General features: G+C 38.6%; 1 protein-coding gene across 5 annotated transcripts in view; it reads right to left on the bottom strand.

Moving 5' to 3' along the window:
- Window positions 1-20,136, bottom strand: part of LOC104604458 (uncharacterized) — a 66,163-nt gene that overhangs the window by 26,306 nt on the left and 19,721 nt on the right. For 2 of the 5 annotated variants that reach the window (XM_088889443.1, XM_010268790.3), the window contains exons 3-10: window positions 16,622-16,830; window positions 12,292-12,411; window positions 10,162-10,290; window positions 9,946-10,071; window positions 7,810-7,865; window positions 7,630-7,729; window positions 7,436-7,553; window positions 7,099-7,308 (exon numbers count right to left, since the gene is read on the bottom strand). In XM_088889443.1, the coding sequence (XP_088745569.1) occupies window positions 7,099-7,308; window positions 7,436-7,553; window positions 7,630-7,729; window positions 7,810-7,865; window positions 9,946-10,071; window positions 10,162-10,290; window positions 12,292-12,411; window positions 16,622-16,830 (1,068 nt within the window). Of the gene's footprint in view, window positions 1-7,098; window positions 7,309-7,435; window positions 7,554-7,629; window positions 7,730-7,809; window positions 7,866-9,945; window positions 10,072-10,161; window positions 10,291-12,291; window positions 12,412-15,916; window positions 15,939-16,621; window positions 16,831-20,136 lie in introns of those variants that run through there. The other 3 variants (XM_088889444.1, XM_088889445.1, XM_088889446.1) reach the window with 2 other exon arrangements.

Genomic DNA, 20,136 nt, shown 5'->3' with positions numbered 1-20,136 from the left:
GCCCCCTAGACTCGATTACGATACTGCACTAGATGTCGGATTGGGCTGTCTTTGATATGCCAATCAGTGAGATCCTTAGAGGGGGTCAAAACCTGGGTATGTTGGGACAGTCCGAGAATTCATCTGAGTGGGTGATCATAGTGATAGGATCAGCCCCTTTGTCGGACAAAGCGAATGATTAGGGATGCACTCTCTCTGATGGAAACCTAAACTGTTCGCAGTTGATTTCAACCGTTGAAATTTGTTTTGCAAAATATATTTATATAGAGATATACATATATATTATGGTTTCAAAATGTTTGCAAAAGGTTTTAATTCCCGGGATCCATGTGAGTAGAGAGTGCAACACTGTACCTTGTAGCCGAGGGAGAGGTCCTCTCTTGTCGGGCAGTGTTTGATCATTATGGGCTGAGAGGTTAAGTGTAACACCATTGAGGATTATACCTGATGGGCTAATCTTGCATCTGCCCATAGTCCTTGGGCCTTCATAAGATGGTTGGACCCAATGACCATTTAGTGTAAATGTTGGGCCCATTGAGAGCCCATAGTGATGGACTCAGGGGTTCACTGTATTCAGCAGTGAATTCGGCCAGGCCTTGTAATAGAGGCTAGGCTGAACCCATGTGGCTGATGTGTAGATCAATGATTGGGTCCCACGCCATACAAAGAGAGCCAAGCTAGCCAGCATTAAAGTGGAAGTGAGCCTGAAAGCTTAATGGGCCTAAAAGCCCATTTCGAACTGGGTTAATTAGATTAATTAAATAGGGGCGGATCTGGGATTTGGATCAGCAGATAAGATAAGGGATTATCCTTATCCACTTAAAGAGTCCATATCCAAATAAATATTTGGATCAAAGGAACTCCTAATTTGATTAGGAAGGCTAATCTTTATCTGCAGATAAGATAAGGGATTATCCTTATCACTTAAAGAGTCCAAATCCAAATAAAAGATTTGGATTAGGAAACTCCTAATGGGATTAGGAAGTTGTCTCTTTAAGGCTATAAATAAGAGAGCAAGGTGAACCTCCAAAGACACATTCGTTGAATACAGAGAGAATACAACACAGTTAGACTGCCCTTGCCTTCTGCTCTTTTTCTTCCTGCTCTTGCCGCCCCACCCTGTTCGATCTCCAGTTCTTGGATTGGAACAAGATTTGATCTTGATATTGTTTCTTGCCAGAAGAAACAATCTAGAAGTTGTGCTCACTGTCCCATTCGATTCTTGCTGAAGAATCACTAGTTCTTGGTGAAGAACTACCTACTAATCCTGCCTCACCCTAAGCTGTGTCATCTTCAGTGGAGGGAGGATTTGGTACTCTCTTTGGGCGTGAACACCTACGTTGGGAGGAGCATTCTTGCGTGGATTCCGTATTAGGTATATCCCTCCCTCTTTTGGTTTCAGATTTGGTCCGGTTTGGTTACAAGAACGAACCTTGAAAATGTAGTTTTCTAAATTGGGAATAGGATTCCATATAGGAGTAAAGAAATTTTTGAAATTTCGCCCAACCTTCCTGCAGGGTTCGGCCATCCATATGATGGATCTCCCATCCCTTCAATTGTCTCCAATATATTTCTTCTCTTCTAATGATCTCCTATACCTTCCTCAATTCAGCTCTTCTACCTCTACTTAAATCATCAAAGGTACCATTTTGCTCTTCACTATCTATCTCCTATAACTTGTGAGGATTCTTTTCTTCTCTTCTTCATAAGCTTTAAATTCCTCTCTTCCCCAAGATTTTAGATTTCTATTTAGATAATTTAATTTCTGTAACAGCATGAATGATGAATCCCACCCAGCCCTCTACTTTGCATTCTTCCCACCAAGCAGCAACTTTCTTGTTGAAATCGGTAGAGAGATTGGGTTGAATGGGCCCTAGCCCATTAATTTCTTATTATTGTACTTCCTAGTTGCTTTGTTTGTTAATGGGCTTCTTTATGGGCCTGTTAATACTTTTTTATGTTTTTTAAGTAGACCGATGAGTTGGCCGCCCACTTAAGGGCAGACTTGTAATTTGATTAGTTTAAGTAAGATTAATAAAAGTTAAGAGAGGTAGAAGAGGAGAAAATTGAACTCTTCTTCTTTCTCCATTCTTCTCCATCATCTTCTTCTTCCTTGTTGTCTTTCTCTTTTCTTTCTTCCCTTTCTTAAATCTGAAATTATTTTGCGGAACTTTATTGGATTAAATCACATCTTGGTATCAGAGCAAGTCTTCCTTCCTTCTCTTTGTTTCATTGTTCTTTCTTTTCCCATACACCCTTTGATTAGAAGAGTGTATGGAGAGATAAGTTGTTGATTGTTCAGAGAGCTTTTATGCCTAGTTGGTAGAGGGTTTGGAGAGTTAGAATCTGACTGTAGACTGCCAAGAAAGTGAGGCTGCTGTTTTTTGCCCAAAACCCTAGCCCACTAGAGAGTTTCCAATTACAGGTTAGAGAGATAGTTTGAGTGTGACGCTTAAGGCTTTGAGGTTCCTTTTTATCTCTAGAAGAGGGTGGTTGCAGTTGGAAGAAGTTTAGGAAGCTCTGGTAGGAGCGGTTGCTTCTTCTCTCTTTCTCCCCGGAAGCCAAGTGCAGTGAAACCCTAGATTTAGGACCTTCAGGTACTGGACTGACCTCAGTTAGGTCCATAAAGACTAAAAACCTTGTTTTTGGATATTCGTTTGGTCAATGGAGCGAGTTGAGAGTTTGTGCATTTCAAAGCACATGGAGTTTCTTCTCAAAAGGAACAAAGTGGAGAAGCATCCTCCAAATGCTAATGAGATAACGTGCAAGTTTGACACTATCCTTTCCACTAAATGTGTTAAAAGCAACTACTGAGATGTTAGAGGTAACAAGACAAAGTAGGAATAAGTCACTTGTTATCTCATTTTCAGCCAAGAAAAGTGGGCAGAGAACACTATAACATACTAAGAACCCATCGGGATTCCAGTCCGAGTTTCTTGCCTGTATTTAGAAGCAATGACCTACCTTCACAAGTTGTATTGCTGAATGTTGAACCACCAGAACCACTTCCCAAGTAGTACAACATTAAGCATCCATAAGTTTTCAACCACCCCAATGCCACTGACTTTATTTCAACTACATACCATTTTCCAACCAACAAGGTGGAACTTAGAATCAACTTTCCAACTCTTCCATAGGAAATCTCTCATACTTCTTTCTAACTGTTAGAGTCGATAGTACAAGGGTATTTTGGTCATTTGTCTATCTAGTTGAGAGTGAATGATCTGTTTTGTTTAAGTTATGTGTCCCATACTTAATGAGGGACAATACTGTCTTTTGTAATTCAACTTATATAAAATATAAATACAAGTGGGTTGGCTAGGAGAGAGTAACTTGTCTTCTCTAGAACGAACCCTTTCTTCTTCTTGCACTAGGAAAGAGGAATACATGATACATGGGGAGAAAGACAAAATGCTCTTAATGAGCACCAACTTACCCCTTTTAGATAAGTACTAGCTCACACTGTCAATTTATTAAGGGCTACAACAATACCAATAAACAGGAAAGGTGAGAAAGGTCACCTTGCCAAATTCCTTTCGAATTGTAAAATCTTCCATGTAGACTCCCATTTATTAGCACTGCTAAAGAAGAGGTTACACACACCTTCACCCATTTCTCCACCTTGACCCGAAACCTATCCAATCAACTCATGTAAGGAGAAGTCCAATACTCCAGTTCACTTTGGCCCGAATGTACACTTTGCAATTTTGATATTATTGAGCTCATGATTAACACATTGGCCATAATTTTGTATATATCCCTGATTAAGGTTATCGGTCAAAAGTCTTTGAGCTCGACAGCCCTCCACCCTTCTTGGGAATTGAAGTCAAGAAAGTAGAGTTTGAACTTCTTTCCAAATAAGAACTGGTGAAATTTATCAAAAATCTACTTTAGATCTTATTTGAGGAACTCCCCTCCTTTCTCAAGGAAAGTCATCAAGAAGCTATTTGGACCTGGTGCTTTGTCCCTTCCCATAACATGAATAACCTCACAAATCTCCTCCTTCAAGAAGTCCTTATCCAATTGCATTGTCTATACGTCATGCCCATATCCATATGCATGCCCATGCCCCCATACCCATACCCACTTTCGCCTATGCTTCCATTCCTCCTATGAGTTTTTGTAAAATGTAATGATGACCTCTATTCTCCACTATTCTCCCACCACCCTTTTTGGTAGGTAAATGGGCTACACAATGGAGTAGCCATCCCCCAAACCCCAAGAGCCCGGAGCCCCCAACCTGGTGAAGGTGGGATTCAAACCCAAGTCTTTGCTACTGCCTGCTAACTAGCCAAAAACCTTAACAGCAAGCTATCTGGCATCTCGTCTTCCTCCACTACCTGTCCATTGACTAAGAGCCTTTTAATGGTGTTCACTCTCCTAGCATTTGCCACCTTATGGAGAAAGGAGAATTTCTGATCCCCTTCTTTCAACCAAAATACCCTCAACCACTGTCTCCATTTTATCCCATCTTGAATGGCTAGTTTATAATAACTAAGTTCAGATGCAGTCATCTTTCTATTATCCTCATTTGCCTCACCCCTTTTCTTCTTTCTTATCTACCTTTAAGATAATACTGACGCATTTGTTTTTTCTTCATTTCAATCACCTTGAACATTTCCTTTTCTGTGTTTTGATTTTGTCCTTATGCCTTTTCAGCTTCAAACTCATCACATGGCTAGTTGATCTATTAAAATTCATAGACTGCAACCAACCCTAGACCAGATCCATGGAACCATCTTCTTCCAACCACATATCTTTGAAGCTGAAGGGTGAAGGTTTGCTAACGATTCCTCCATAATCCAGAATGATAGGCATGGCATGAGATGAAGGCCTTGGCGTTACTTCTTGTGCCACTTCTGGAAACTTCTCCTCCCAATCACTTGATATTAAGAATATTTCCAGCTTCACTAGTGTAAGCTAAGGCTGGTTGTTTGTTCAAGTATAATGTGCACCTAGAGAGGAAATTCCAATGATTTCAACCTGTTTACAAATTCAGCAAATTGTCTCATCCTTCTGTCCATCTTGGCACCCCCCCCCCCACTTTTTTTGTGTGCATAAGAACTTGATGGTGTTAAAACCTCCCCCCAAAGCCCAAGAGATCAAATATTTGCTCCCCACATCGTTCAACTCCTCCCACATTAACTCTCTTGAGGTGTAATCTTGCAGGCCATTAATTGTTGATAACGGCCATGCAAAGCTTTCCTGGTTCTGAAACTGAACAAACATCGCAAATTGACTTACTTCCTTACTCAGATCATGATAGTAACCCATACTACTGCCACACGACCACCCATCCAACCTTCTAGGATGAACACCCAATTAAATGGGTGGCCCCCATACTCCTAACTATATTCGAGTTCAATTGTTGCATCTTAGTCTCTTGGAAAGAAAGAAGCCTGATTTAAAATTTCCCCTTCTAAGTTTGGCTTGATGGGCCCAGTACATGCTCCAAAATAACCAGATCCACAACATTGGTATCTTAGTTTGCCTCGAGTATCATAAATCTATGGTTCTCCACTCGCCAAGCCATTAAAGTCACACACTGGCCGAAAGTAACTGACTTGTTCAAAGACTTTTCAGTAGAGGATATCCTTAGGGGATGGTCGGTAGTGGCAAATTCTTCAACTACACAGTCTGGTTCAGCATTATTGGACACCTGCAGCACAACAAAGGGTAAAATTGAACTTTGACGGAAGCTCTTTGGGTAATCCAGAACCCTCTGGAGCTGGGGGAATTTTCAGAGATGTGGAGGGCAGGATGATAGCACCATATTCTGGCCCCATAGGTGTGGGAGATTCTCTGAGAGCTGAAATTATGGCCCTACTACAAGGTTGGGTGTATGGACTTTTAGACAACAAATGAGGGAAATACTTTGCTTGGCAAGGGATGTTGGACAGTTGGAGTAATTTTCAAGTGGGTAAGGAGGTCAGCCAATTCTGTAGCCGATACTTTGGCAAAGCAGGGGACCTTCAGGAAAAACCTTTTTTTGGGCTGTGTTGTAATTATTGAAATTGATTGAGGTCAACACTTATACCCTGAGTGTTGACAGTGTATAATGATTAACTGCTATTTTTAATGAAAGTTACCGTTTCCAATAAAAAAAGCCTCTTTACTGTTCTCTTCCTTAGAGGTGCTCTGACCATCCACTTTATCAGGAAAGATCCTCTGCAGACATGTCATGACTGACTATTTGATGGTCTGCCTGTTGTTCGAATTTTGAAGCCTCTCTCTGACCTCCCTTCTCCCCAATCTACAATTCACTTGGTTCCCTTCTTTTGATCTATGCTTGTGATTGCTCCTGCATGACACCACGACCAAGCTTTAACATGGTAACTCTCTGCTTCTCGATTGCCACATGTCTGTCTGTCTGACACAGTGTCAAGCCCCTAAGAGATCTGACTCCTCTGCCTCTGGAAGCTACCTCCCCCTCTGCCATGTTGGGGTTGCAACAGGCCATGGTGTCCTTTTTTTTTGTTGAGAAAAAGCAGTGTAATTGTGTTTGTGAAGAAAAGGAGAGAACCTCCCTTTACAGTGTGTGACCATACAGGCCATGTTGTTATCACTCTAGACCTTGCCCTTCATCACCTTCCAACACTTCACACGATATGGTTTCCTTCCAACACCATAGAGTATCAATGAGCTTTTGCAGCCACAGACATGCAAAACTCTTGGGAGCTTTTGCATGTTTGTGGCCTGATCTACAGCCTAGAGTGACAATATACATTGTCTTCCCCTCAACCATGTCAATCAATGTCAGCAGGAGACCTTCCATCTCACCTTCACAAAAAGTCACTCAGTAACTGAAAAACTTAGGAGACCTTGAGAGTGAAAGTAAAGCAGAAGCACTTGCTGTTGATCTCAGGCTCTCCAATATAGAGCTTAAAAAGGAGTGCAACATGGATGGTTGAGAACTTGTTAAAATTTAAATGAGCCTGGTTCAAGGACCTGGGCCCAAATCAGGCACCCAACTTACACTAGATCCAACTACCACATTAAGTACAAAAAGAAGGGTTTGAAAAATAGCAGCTTTGCAACATTAAAAAGTAATAATAGTGCGCAGAAAATGGTCAAGGTTAAGTAAAACCATAGGCTTACCTATGATACCACCACCAGCAGTCGAACTGCCCATGCTTTCATTTCCACTTCCACTACCAAGTTCACAAGGCAGGCCAGCATTTCCATAAGCAGCACCACCCTCAATAAAACTGCCATTACAATATCCATCGCCACCTTTACCCCCATGCCCACCACCACTGCCCACCCCATTGCCCAGAACTATACCTCTACCTACACCACCCGTGCATCCTGCAAGCACTCAATTAAAACTTCTTGTAGAAGTTAATTCAAGTCCAAAAGGTGGATTGTTTGTCAGATAATAAAAATAAAGTATTCCTTCAGTCATTCTAAAAAAAATGAGAGCCAGAAAACATACCAAGCCCAGATGCGGTTATTATACCAGAGGACTGGACAACTACAGTTCTTGCCCTATGGAAATGAATAACAGATCCTTCTATGAGGCCTTCAACAATAATATCTTCAACTCTGCAGATCTACATAGAGAAATTACCATAATGAATAATTTTAACCATCTCAAACTGTGGCTAATTATAAAACCAATAGTACCACCTGAAGGGTAAAGGACAACGAAGAGTTCAAATTACAATCTTCTGGTGGATGAAGTAGTTCTATAGGGCAATCTTGGAATTCACAGTAGAGTTTTGGTGTCCTACCACATATCAAAAGAGAAAAATTCAGTTAAGAAACAATGAAAATAGTACATGAAGGATCATATAACTCCAAACCTACAAGGCATCAGAGGTTGCATTTTCCAAAGGACCTCGCAGAACAGATCCAGGTCCAACCTACATGTGAAACAGAGAAGCTCCATTCCATGAGCATGTGCATAAGGTACTGCAAACGGTAATTCCGCATGTCACATACAATTGAGTAATAGCATTTTCAGAGTCCAAACAAAAAAAATGGTAGATATCATACTATATTATCAAGTCAAGAAAAAAGAAAATGACCTATTAATCTTTCTAAACATCAAAATAGCCTTTGTGTTGATGATCCATTAAAGAAATTTGAGTTACCAAATATATCTCTATGGTTGCACAAAATTTTGTTTCTTCTGGAGGTCTTTTTTTTTTTGTGGGGAGAGGGGGAAATTAGGAAGCTGTAGCAAGAAGTTCTGTTAGGAAGGATAAACCAATTACAGTCCAGACCCCCCCCCGGGAGAAGGTTTTATCAAGGCAGCATTTGTTTGCGATACAAACGCAAAACCGGTACATTTATGTACTCCGGTTCAGGTTTGTAGGCGGTTGTTTGCAATACATCTCTGCATCATAAAACGGTGGGAAATTGTATTTTCTGACAGCTTCACTTCGAGAAATCGAGACATTTCCGTATTTGATTTTTTCGATACAAATATTTTCTTTCTTCAAAGAGAGAGTAAACAAGCTTAATGGATGCATCGATCATCATGGGAGGTGGTCGCCATCACTGCTAAACCCTACCACAACGGTAAGTTATCATCGTCTATTTCCTGCCACGGCGACAACAGATCTCACTAAAAATCCATCGAATATGACCAGTAAACATGATTTCCCATTTTTTTACTGACCACTGCCTTATTTTTGTAAATTTGTGCTTACTATTTTCTGGTGTTCTTCATTCTACCCGTCGCATACCAGTGTTGTCCACTCTAAACCACTGCCCATCGGAGACAGTGACCTTCCTCTCTGACATAATCGGTAACATATCTACCATTGTTTTTGGAAAATCTGAGTTATGTATCAATGGTACATAACAAATCTAACTTCGTTTAATATTTTTTGCACCCAGGTACACTTCAGATCTTGCATTATCTTCTACTTTCAACATTTCAAGTAGACCCCATTTGCAGATCTGAAAGCATATCCACTATTTTTTGAAAGCATATCCACTACTTTCAATATTTCAGGTAAACCCCATTTGCAGATCTGAAAGCATATCCCCATTTGTAGAGCATTTAATGTTTGCTCTAATGCTTTCTTCCAAACGCCAGAAAAAATGTACAGGTGTTTGCTTCAATTAGAAACAAACAGCAACATTACAAAATGGGCTCAGAAATGTTAACCCAGTTTGCATTCGTGAACTGATCTGGGGGCCTTTTTGCACTGTACATATTTGTGTTTGTATCGCAAACAAACACAGCCTAAAGGGCCAGCTGACATTGGAGGAGTTTCTAGAAATTCTGATGAGCACATTCCTGCTGTTTTTTCAGGCCCTGTTGGAGAAGGGGATTCGGTGTGTGCTGAATTCAAAGCTGCCTTACAAGGAGTACAAATTGCTAGGGTGGCTGAAGGAACCAGAAACAGTGGTTTGGAAATATAGGGATTTTATGAAAAGATTTAAATGGCTAATCAGAGATATGACAATTATTGTTCAATGGGAAGGGAGGTCAGCAAACGGATTAGCTGATTTTTTAGCAAAACAGGGGGTGAATAAGTCTGATTTGTTTGTGGCTCAAATGTAATTCTGTTTGCAATGGGGGCACATCAAGCCTCGGTTTGAAAGATGTCACTGTAACTCCTTTTTGCTATTAATAAAATTTTCATTACTTATCCAAAAAAAAATATTAAAAGGAGGGAGAGGTTCCCTCAAAATATAAAGCGTACAAAGAAAGAGCTATACCATATAAATACACAACTATATGCTGTAACCAATCTATTAAATATTAAAATAAAGAAAGCACAATATGTTTAATTTTGGATATCCTGATCCAAGAAAAAAGTTCAATGTCATGACAACTAAAAAATTGCTTCCACTTAAATTGTTCACTCACTTTCCAGGTATTATAGATGCAATAATTCAACTTACAACTGAGTAACAACATGTCGAAGGCTTCCAGTCATCATAAGTAATATGCATAAATAAATTGTGACAGAAGATTCAACTTACATGGATACTATAGAATAATGAAAGAATGAGACGTTGTGCCTCAATCTGATCTCCAGGTCCTGATAAATTCAGTAAGCCTTGTCCATGAACTCCCAAATTTGCATTAGAGTGTATGACAGATGATTCCTGCCATATAATATGGTTAAACAGGTCAGATGTTAGTGCAGTATCAAAAATCTTCTGGAGAAAAATGGCAAATATGGAATGGACAAATACCTTGAGAACAATCAAGTTGCTAGCCTCAAGTAAGGATGTGGCAACTATTGCAGCTCTACCACCATCTATGAGCATTTTAGAGTTCCACATCAAGAGCATTTTAATAGACATACGCAAAGCCCCATAGACCTACTCAATTGAAAATGGTGACAAGAAATCATCATTAATTAGTTATAATAAAAATAGGAGAAACATAACAATCAAAGTTATATTAAACACAAATACACAATATAGAGGAAAATATGTTGAATACTCGTGACAATAACCAGATTAGAAAGAGTGTGAACAAGAAATATGCAGGTCTAGGAAGGAAATACCGTTCAGCACTACAGATGATATAACTGTATCCTGTAAGAAGGATACTTGAAATAACAAAATAAAGAATAAATTTTAGTAAGAAATAACAAATAGCACAATCAGTAAACATTAAACCAGAGCTAAAGAAAAATAAATAAATAATTTATTGATCAGTATAGAAGAACCTAGGTCGATTATAATTGTGAGCCAAAGGAAAAATATAAAGATAATCTAGTTTGATTGTGACAAAAGAAAATGAATTGGATACATCAAATTTGAAATTCTGCAATTTCTATTTGCCAACTTTTCTGCTACATTTTTTTTCGTAATCCTTGTCCCGACATAGTTTAGCAAACCAAGGAAGAAAATGCATTTACTGAAGGAACTGAAGCAACTAAAAATCAAACACTGACAGTTTTTTTTTTTTCTTTTCTTCCCTTAATGGTTAACAGAGAACAGTTCTATTGCATATTTAAAGAAACTGCACAAGGCAGAAGAAATTTTCTATAAATACAAAAGAATAACAGGCAAAAAATGATTTTGTACAATACTGTTAACATCTCCAAAAATAAATGCTGAATCCTTCCAATAAGATGACCTATCCTTATTTTCTGAAATCTTTCAAACTGGAAGACTAATCAAAACAACAAGAACCAATGTTGTAATGATTTTTTTCAAGAATAAAGATAAAATTTATTAAAAATAAAAGAGATACATCAGAGAGGTGATAAGATATCATCAAGAGAAGAAAAACAGTCTCAAAGACCCTTTGAGAGCCCACTACCCACACAACTTACTAACAAAATGGACACCCAATCAATTCCAAGCTAGGGCCCCATACAAATCACCATTAATACATAGACCAACAGCCCGTCAACTAACCAGAAAACAAAAACCCCTCCTTGCTGCGGCCATGATTTCAGTCTTCCTCTGTGATCATGTCATCCTGGATTGAAATGTCCTCATCACATACCTTGTCTCCTTTCGAACGGACATTTTTGTTCAATTTCTCTTCTTTCAAAATCCATGAAAGACATTCTAGAAAACTCCTCACCACCCCAAAAAAACAGACCCAAGCTTTCCCAACTGTAACCTCTCTATCCACTATTTTCTGGAGGGTCACCCCACCTGATTCCATCAACTCCATTATTATTTCGCAGCAGCTGTCTCGAAGCAGACTCAGAATCAACACCACTCAATTTGTTTTCCTGAGACATTTAGTGAAAACTACATCTGCTCTTTAGAAAACATACTAACCACCTTAGAATAATTTTGGTCAAAATTTTGTCTTAAGTTAAAATTTATATTAGAACACAAAATAGAATTACTACATCAAATACATTAAAATAAAATAAACATGGTATAATATATTTTAGAGAATATTCCATTTCCTTGTTTTTCCTATCTCCTAGGTATGTACTATAAATGTTGGACATACTTTCTTGTCTTTATTAATATATGAACTAATAAAAGTACAATACACTTATTTTGATTGGTGAACAAATAAACATAGATTTTGGTTGAATTGGGAAATTTTTTATCAACGTCAACAATGAGAAAACACCATTAAATTACAAGGAGGAATTCTGGGTAAGGAAATAAGCAAGTAAATGTGGATGAAATATAGCACTGACACTTGAATACCTGCATAATGTGCATTGTATTTGTGCAGACCCCACCCTAGGTGATCTAGATGTGTATTTATGGTATAATTGGATTTGCATATCATTCACCCACATAAAAATCAAGCTTCTTAATCAGGATGTGATTAAATTTACATCACTTAACTACTCATGTAAGAACATGATGTAAAAACTAAGATTTGCAGCTTACCTTGATTACTGAATCACTCATTAAAAGCTCTTCTGCCATAAGCTCAAACTCTGAAGAAGGATAATGTGCTAGACCAAAACTCAAAACTCCACCAAACAATATACTAAGTTGCCCTTGCACCTATAAAATGCAACAGCAAATAAAGATTTTTTTTCAGAAAGATAAACTATGAAATAAAGAAATTTTATTCTGAAAAAGACTATTATTTGGTGTGACTAAAATGATTGCAAGGAAATTATTAGTTTTTGTATTAGATTGAAAGTAATAAATCCTTAATACTAACTTACTTTTTTGTTCTCTGTGATGTGGAAATTAAAGCATTGTAAAACATCTATGTAGAGAAGATGGGCCGAATGGCCCATAGGCTGTTTATCCTTTCTTATCTTTTATGTTCTTTGCTGTAATGGGCTTTATTCTTCCTTATGTTATGTCTTTTTAATTTTCTGCCCAACTAGGGGCTTCTCTGTAAATTACTAAAGTTTAACTTAATGGAATAGAATTAAGGGAGTAAGAGAAGAGATTATGTTCGAAAAATCTCTCTCTAAACCCAAGTTGCCACCACCTTCTTCTTCTTTTTCTTCTTCTTCTCTCCTCTTGAACTCTGATTTCTGCTACTTTCTTTTGAATTTTTGCAACTTTCTTCTCAAAAGGCTGTTTTTCTTCTTGGTATCAGAGCAGGCTCGTTTTTCCCTTTTTTTCACCTTTTTTTCCCATACACAGTGTGTATGGAGAACTGAATCGTATGAATAGTTAGAGAAACCTATTTCAGCCCAGTTGTTAGTGGTTTCTGGAGAGAAGGGGACTGGTTTTGTCATCCTCTTGACAGATTCAAGTGTGTTGCTCAAAACCCTAATTTTCTGGAGAAATCTGATTGCAAACCCCACAGGGAGTTTGACATGGGCGCTCAGTGACTGAAGGCCTTCTCATTCTTATTCTTGAAGATCGAATCAAGTGGACTGGTGTTCTGTGAAGTCTACAAGGAGCGGCTGAGTTTTCTCTGTTTCTCCCAGCTTCCGGGTGTGACGCAGGTTATTGGTACGGCTGCATAGAGGTTGGCTCACAACACAGTTTTTGTTTTGTCTTCATTTGTTGTTATTCGAAGTTGTTTGAAGTCATTTTTGAAGTATTCAAGAAGATGAACTCCTCAGACTTTGAAAACAAGCATGTTGCTGAATCCGGACAAGTTCCAGGAGCCTCTGTAGACTCTCTACTGGTTGTGACCACAGTCAAGCTGGATGGAACTAATTATCTGGCTTGGTCACAATCAGTAAAAATTCATATTTGTAGTAGAGGCAAATGGGGTTTTATCTCCGGGAGCAAAAAGGCTCCTCCGGAAGATGATCCATCATATGAAAAGTGGATGCAAGAAAATTATACTGTTATTGGATGGCTTGTGAACTCAATGCAACCACAGATTAGTCAACACTATTTGTGGATGAATTCAGCAAAGAAAATTTGGGATAGTGTTGCTGAAACATATTCCCAAAAATTAAATGTGGCCAGGGTTTACAAGTTGAGAAGTGATGTGAAGAATTTGAGACAGTGGGAGAAACCATTAGTTGTATACTTCTCAACACTGAAGTCTTTATGGCAAGAAATAGATTTGATAGAAGTTGTAGCCTGGGACACCACTAAGGATGCTGATTGCAAAAGGCTATACACAGACATATGGGATTGATTATCTGGAGACCTTTGCCCCTGTTGCCAAGATGACTTCTGTGAGTGTTCTGCTATCTTTGGCTACACACTCAGACTGGCCACTTTATCAACTAGATGTAAAGAATGCATTTCTGAATGGGGAGTTACATGAGGAGGTCTATGTCTCTTCCTCCAAAGATGTATGAAAAAGATATGAAAGGAAAGGTCTGCAGGCTGAAGAAATCTCTTTATGGGCTCAAACAGTCCCCTAGAGCATGGTTTGAAAGGTTTAGGACTGCCCTTGTTAGCTTTGGCTTTGTACAGACACAGTCTAATCATACCCTCTTTGTGAAGAGGAGAGGATCCTTGGCCATTTACCTAATTGTGTATGTTGATGATATTGTGTGACTGGTAATGATGTCTTAGGGATTAATGATCTCAAATCTTTCCTTCATATAGAGTTTAAGATCAAAGATCTGGGGGAATTGAGATACTTTCTTGGCGTAGAAGTTGCTAGATCCAAGGATGGGATCCTTATCTCTCAGAGAAAGTATGTTCTTGATTTGCTCTCTGAAACGGGGAAGATGGATGCTAGACCAATTGCTACTCCTATCGATATGAGCCATAAACTCTCTGCTTCAGATGGAATATTGTTAGAAGATAAGGGAGTCTTCCAGAGACTACTTGGAAAACTTCTTTATCTATGCATGACTCGGCCAGACATTGCATATGCTGTCAATTGCATCAGTCAGTTCATGCATGCTCCCAGGGATACTCACATGGCAGCAGCAGAGTGGATTCTATGTTATTTGAAGGGCTCCCTTAGAAAGGGAATTCTATTTGCTAAGAATGGCCATATGAAACTTGAAGCCTACACAGATGTTGACTGGGCCGAAAACATTGATGACAGAAGATCTATCTCTGGGTACTGTAGCTTGGTGGCAGGTAATATTGTCTCTTGGAGAAGCAAGAAACAATCAGTTGTTGCTCGATCTTCAGCCGAAGCAGAATACAGAGCCATGGCTCATGGAGTCTCTAAACTATTGTGGCTTAGATCCTTGATGGAGGAACTGGGTATTGAGCATGATAAGCCAATGATGTTATACTGTGATAATCAGGCCGCTATCAACATTGCTCACAACCCAGTGCAACATGACAGAACTAAGCATATTGAAGTTGACAGACACTTCATTCGAGAAAGAGTGGCTTCTGGAGAAGTGTGTCTACCTTTCATCACCTCTGAAGGACAGTTAGTTGATTTCCTCACCAAGGGCATTCCCAAGGCTAAACTTCAGCATGATACTGGCAAGCTTGGCATGATTGACATCTATGCTCAGCTTGAGGGGGAATGTAGAGAAGATGGGTCGAATGGCCCAATGCTGTTTATCCTTTTTTATCTTTTATGTTCTTTGCTGTAATGGGCCTTAATCTGAGCTTTATTCTTCCTTATGTTATGTTTTTTTAATTTTTTGCCCAACTAGGGGCTTCTCTGTAAATTACTAAAGCTTAACTTAATGAAATAGAATTAAGGGAGTAAGAGAAGAGATTATGTTCGAAAAATCTCTCTCTGAACCCAAGTTGCCGCCACCTTCTTCTTCTTCTCTCCTCTTGAACTCTGATTTCTGCTACTTTCTTTTGAATTTTTGCAACTTTCTAAACAGTCCTTTCTTCTCAAAAGGCTGTTTTTCTTCTATCTAAAAACAATTTCCTTGTTCAATAATAAAGCAGAAATAAATAATTATGGAACTATGTAGCCCTCTGAATTAAGTGGTCTTAGGCTGTTTACTACATTTTACAGCTATTTTGAGTTCTTTTAAAAAAAATAGAAGATTTGAGGCAGAAATAAATAATTATGAAACTATATAGCCCTCTGAATTAAATGGTCTTAGGTTGTTTACTACATTTTACAGCTGTTTTGAGTTCCTTTTTAAAAAATAGAAGATTTGAGGCATATATTGATATTACAAAAAGAAGAGGAACCCTTAACTTATTATATTTTAGAGGTATCCATGTTCTTAAGAGCTCTTTGTTGTGTCCCACCTCCCTAACTCAAAAGCAATATGGTGGCATCCATAATTGGTTGATATTGATCTTCTGAAACACAGAAACACACTTCTCATTTTTTAAGTTCAGTTGGATCCGTATTTCCTTTCTTATAGATAACCATATCCTGTTCATCAAAACAATTAAAAGAAGCTGATAAAGAAAAAAAAAATTATAAGAAGCTTATAAGATACATATCTCCTTCAAGCTATAAGAAGTTTATAAGTAACAAGGCACTCAAAGACTTGGAATGAAATGATTTTACTATAGCTTTCAGTTGCATCTAAGAAGTCCAGCATCTACAATGGAGACATATTCAATTGTTTAAGAAATTATATAAATGAGGTCATTTAGGATCTCAAGAAATGAACTAATTTATATCTTCTTTTTCACCTACCAGTCTAAGATGGAGGGAATTCAGGGTTCAAATGCTTTTTTATCAACTCAGGGTTCAAATGTTGGTGATAAATAAAATAAAATGATTCACTTCACTTGGTATCTCAATCCCATAAATCCAATGTACCCACTTTACACAAAACTCAATGAAAAGCAGAGTTATTAGGCAAGCCATCCTTTAATGTAACCAGATAATGAAGTAAAATCCAACAAAGAGATAGTAGGAACTGACATAAAAGTTATCCTCACTGACCTGAACACGACTCCAGAGCAGAGGAACAGTAGCTTTAGCATGATTTCGGACATAAACATTTGTCCAGAGGGGATGATTGGGAAACTCTAAAAGAAGCGTATCAGTGTTTGTTGACATGTTGTGATTGCTTATAATAAGATTCCGAGGAACAGTGTCATAAAATGTCCCAGCAGCCCCAGAGTTATCCGGACAACCAAAGCTTCTTCCTCCTGCAACCAATGGAAAGAATTGTAGCAGATCAGAACAAATCAAAATGATGAAAAGGTATCTCTGAACGTAAACAAGAAAAGGCCAAATATGAAAAACTCTTTGATCAAATAACCAGCATCCAGTAGTCAAATACCCAGAAAAGGATGATTAGGACAGCACATCATTGTCAATGATAAAGTTCAGACCTGTGATGTTCTTAGGTTCGAAATAGTAAGGAGAGAGAAATAATGGTGAAAGAGTAGAAGAAAGAGAAGAGAAGAGAAGAGAAGAGAAGAGAAGAGAAGAGAAGAGAAGAGAAGAGGAGAAGAAGAGAAAAGAAGGTCCGGTTCAAACTTGAGAGATCTCTCTCTAGTCAGCTAGTTTTATTTATAGTTTTCTAAAACAATGCACAATGACTATTGTGCCCCCACTTAAGTGTGGGACACATCACTTAACTTAGGATCTACTTGTACCTACATCAAGCATATAAAACAATGTAAATTGACTATACTACCATTCTACAGCCGACTCTAACACTCCCCCTCAAGCTGGTGAATATATGTCATATAGTCCCAGTTTGTTACATATGTAATCCACTCTTCCCCGACTCAACCCTTTGGTAAACAAGTCTTCCCATTGATTTCCTATGTTCACATATGTTGTACTTATCACTCCACAAAGCACCTTCTCTTTTACAAAATGGCAATCAACTTCTATATGCTTTGTTCTTTCATGAAACACGGGATTAGAAGAAATATGAAACGCAGCTTGGTTATCGCAATACAGCTTCATAGGAGTGTTAATCAAGTACCCCATTTCCTCCAAGAGATGCTTCAACCACACTAGTTCACATGTTGTGTGTGCCATGGCTCTATATTCAACATTTGCACTGCTTCTTGCTACCACTATCTACTTCTTATTCCTCCATGTCATCAAATTGCCCCTGAGAAACATGCACTAACCTTCTGTCAGATATGGAACCAGCCCAATCAGCATCAGTGTATCTCTCTATCTCAAGACTTCCTCCACTTTTATATAAAAAGCCACGACCTGGAACTCTCTTCAAGTACCGTACAATCCTTAGAACCACATCCCAATGTGGGATTCGAGATTCTGCATAAACTAGCTCACTACAGTAACTACAAATGAAATATCAGGCTGAGTGATGGTTAGGTAGTTCAACTTACCTACCAATCTCCTATACCTTCCAAGATCTTCAAACTCCTCACCTGCATCACTACTCAACTTGACATTCGGTTCCATGGGTGTTTCAGCTGGTCTGGCACCTAACAAACATGTCTCCTCTAGCAAATCAAGAACATATTTCTTCTTACACAAATTAATACCATGCTTGGACTTCGCTACCTCTATCTCTAAGAAGTATCTTAATTTTCCAAGGTCCTTTATCTAGAAGTGACCATGCAAGAAAGTCTTCAACCTATCAATCCCCAACTTGTCACTGCCAATGATAACCAAGGTTCAAAGTATCGATACAATACACCCCGTATTGGGCATATCGTCTTGTATCTTTTGGTCTCGATACACCTATTTACAGGCGTTTTGGAACCCCCATTTATTTCAATAAAAAAACACTTAAAAAACATCTCCAAAAATCAAATTTTGAAAAAAACAAAACTAAATAAAAAACATTGAGTGGTGAGTTTTTAGTACCGATACACGGGGCGTATCGATACTTTGAACCTTGATGATAACAATACCATCTGCATATACCACCAATAAAATCTTTCCAACACTGGACTCACAGTTGAATACGGAATGATCGACCTGACACTGCTTCATGCCAAATTTCTTCACCACTTCACTAAATCTGCCAACCTGTCACTGCCAATGATAACAATATCATCTACATATACCACCAATAAAATCTCTCCAACACTGGACTCATAGCTGAATACGGAATGGTCGACCTTTCACACCAAATTTTTTCACCACTTCTCTGAATATGTCAAACCATGAATGGGGAGACTGTTTAAGCCCATAAATAGCTTTCTTAAGTCTACACAACTTACCATCATCCCCCTGAGCAACAAACCCTAGTGGTTGCTCCATATACACTTCCTCAAGGAGATCACCATGTAAAAAGGCATTCTTGATGTCGAACTGAAACAAAGGCCAACCATACATAGCAACAAGGGAGATCAAAACACGAACGGCGCCAATCTTGGCAACTGGGGAGAAGGTGGTTGTGTAGTCTATACCATACATCTGTGAATAACCTTTGGCAACCAACTGAGCTTCCAACCTCTCAACACTCCCATCAGGTAAAAACTTAACAGTGTACACCCACTTACAACATAGTTTTCAAGGCGCCAAGGCGAGGCTAGGCAACTAGGGGGCGCCTTGTCGCCTAGTCACCTAGGCGATGGACTTTTTATGTTAAAAACATAGATCCTAGGGTAGTTCCCTAGGTACCATAACCATATTTCTTTAATAATTATTCATGATTTTCGTAAGAAAAGTATAAATTTCATATTAAAGCATAGAAAATCAACATATTCATGATTTTCATAATTATTCCCTAGGTGCTATTTCTTTAATAGTTTTTGATCCTCTTTTCTTCCTAACCAAGAATTCTTCAAAGTTCTTCCCTTTTGTTTTCCATGTTAAGTGGATATATTCTTCTGATCTTTCACATTGACTGATGTTATTTATGACCTCTTGACAGAGTGCAGTTCATCCTTTGGAAGAAGTAAGGATGAAGGCAATACGTCTGGTAGCTAACAAACTTTATCCTATATCATCAATTGCTCAATAAATAGAAGACTTTGCTAAGGAAATGCTGCACTCAGTAACAAATGGTGTTAATGTTTTGGAAGGAACAGATGCAGAAGGATTGCCTAGTGAAGTGCAAAAGGATTGCCTAGTGAAATGCTGCGCTCAGTAACAAATAGTGAGGTTGATTGGGCTGCCTTTCCATCTTTGGAAACATGATGTAGCTGTCTCTATTAAACATGGATACATGTGATGTGCTGAGAGAGAGGAAGATGGAGGACGAGAGAAGGTTCAGAGTAGTAGGAAGATGGAGGTTTGAGGTGTCGATCGAAGCCAAGACTTTCAAGTTCGAAGAGGAAAGGTTCAAAGGTGAGGATGCAATGAAAATCAGAGAGAATAACAAGGCGACTGTGTTGGTATCAAAGGAGGTCATTGTCTGGATGAAAGGTTTCATAGATGGGGCTATCAACTCTGGTAAGGTGAATGGCTGGAAAAACTCCATGTCAGTTCTAGGTAAGAAATATGTAACAGAAGTGAAAAGAAACAGAAAGGGATGGTTCATCTCTGTGGTGGAGTTTTTTGGAACAAATGGA

Source organism: Nelumbo nucifera, chromosome 6, assembly GCF_055504915.1.
Source record: "Nelumbo nucifera cultivar China Antique chromosome 6, China Antique-T2T, whole genome shotgun sequence".
NCBI lineage: Eukaryota > Viridiplantae > Streptophyta > Magnoliopsida > Proteales > Nelumbonaceae > Nelumbo > Nelumbo nucifera.
This window is presented reverse-complemented; position numbering and strand designations above follow the sequence as displayed.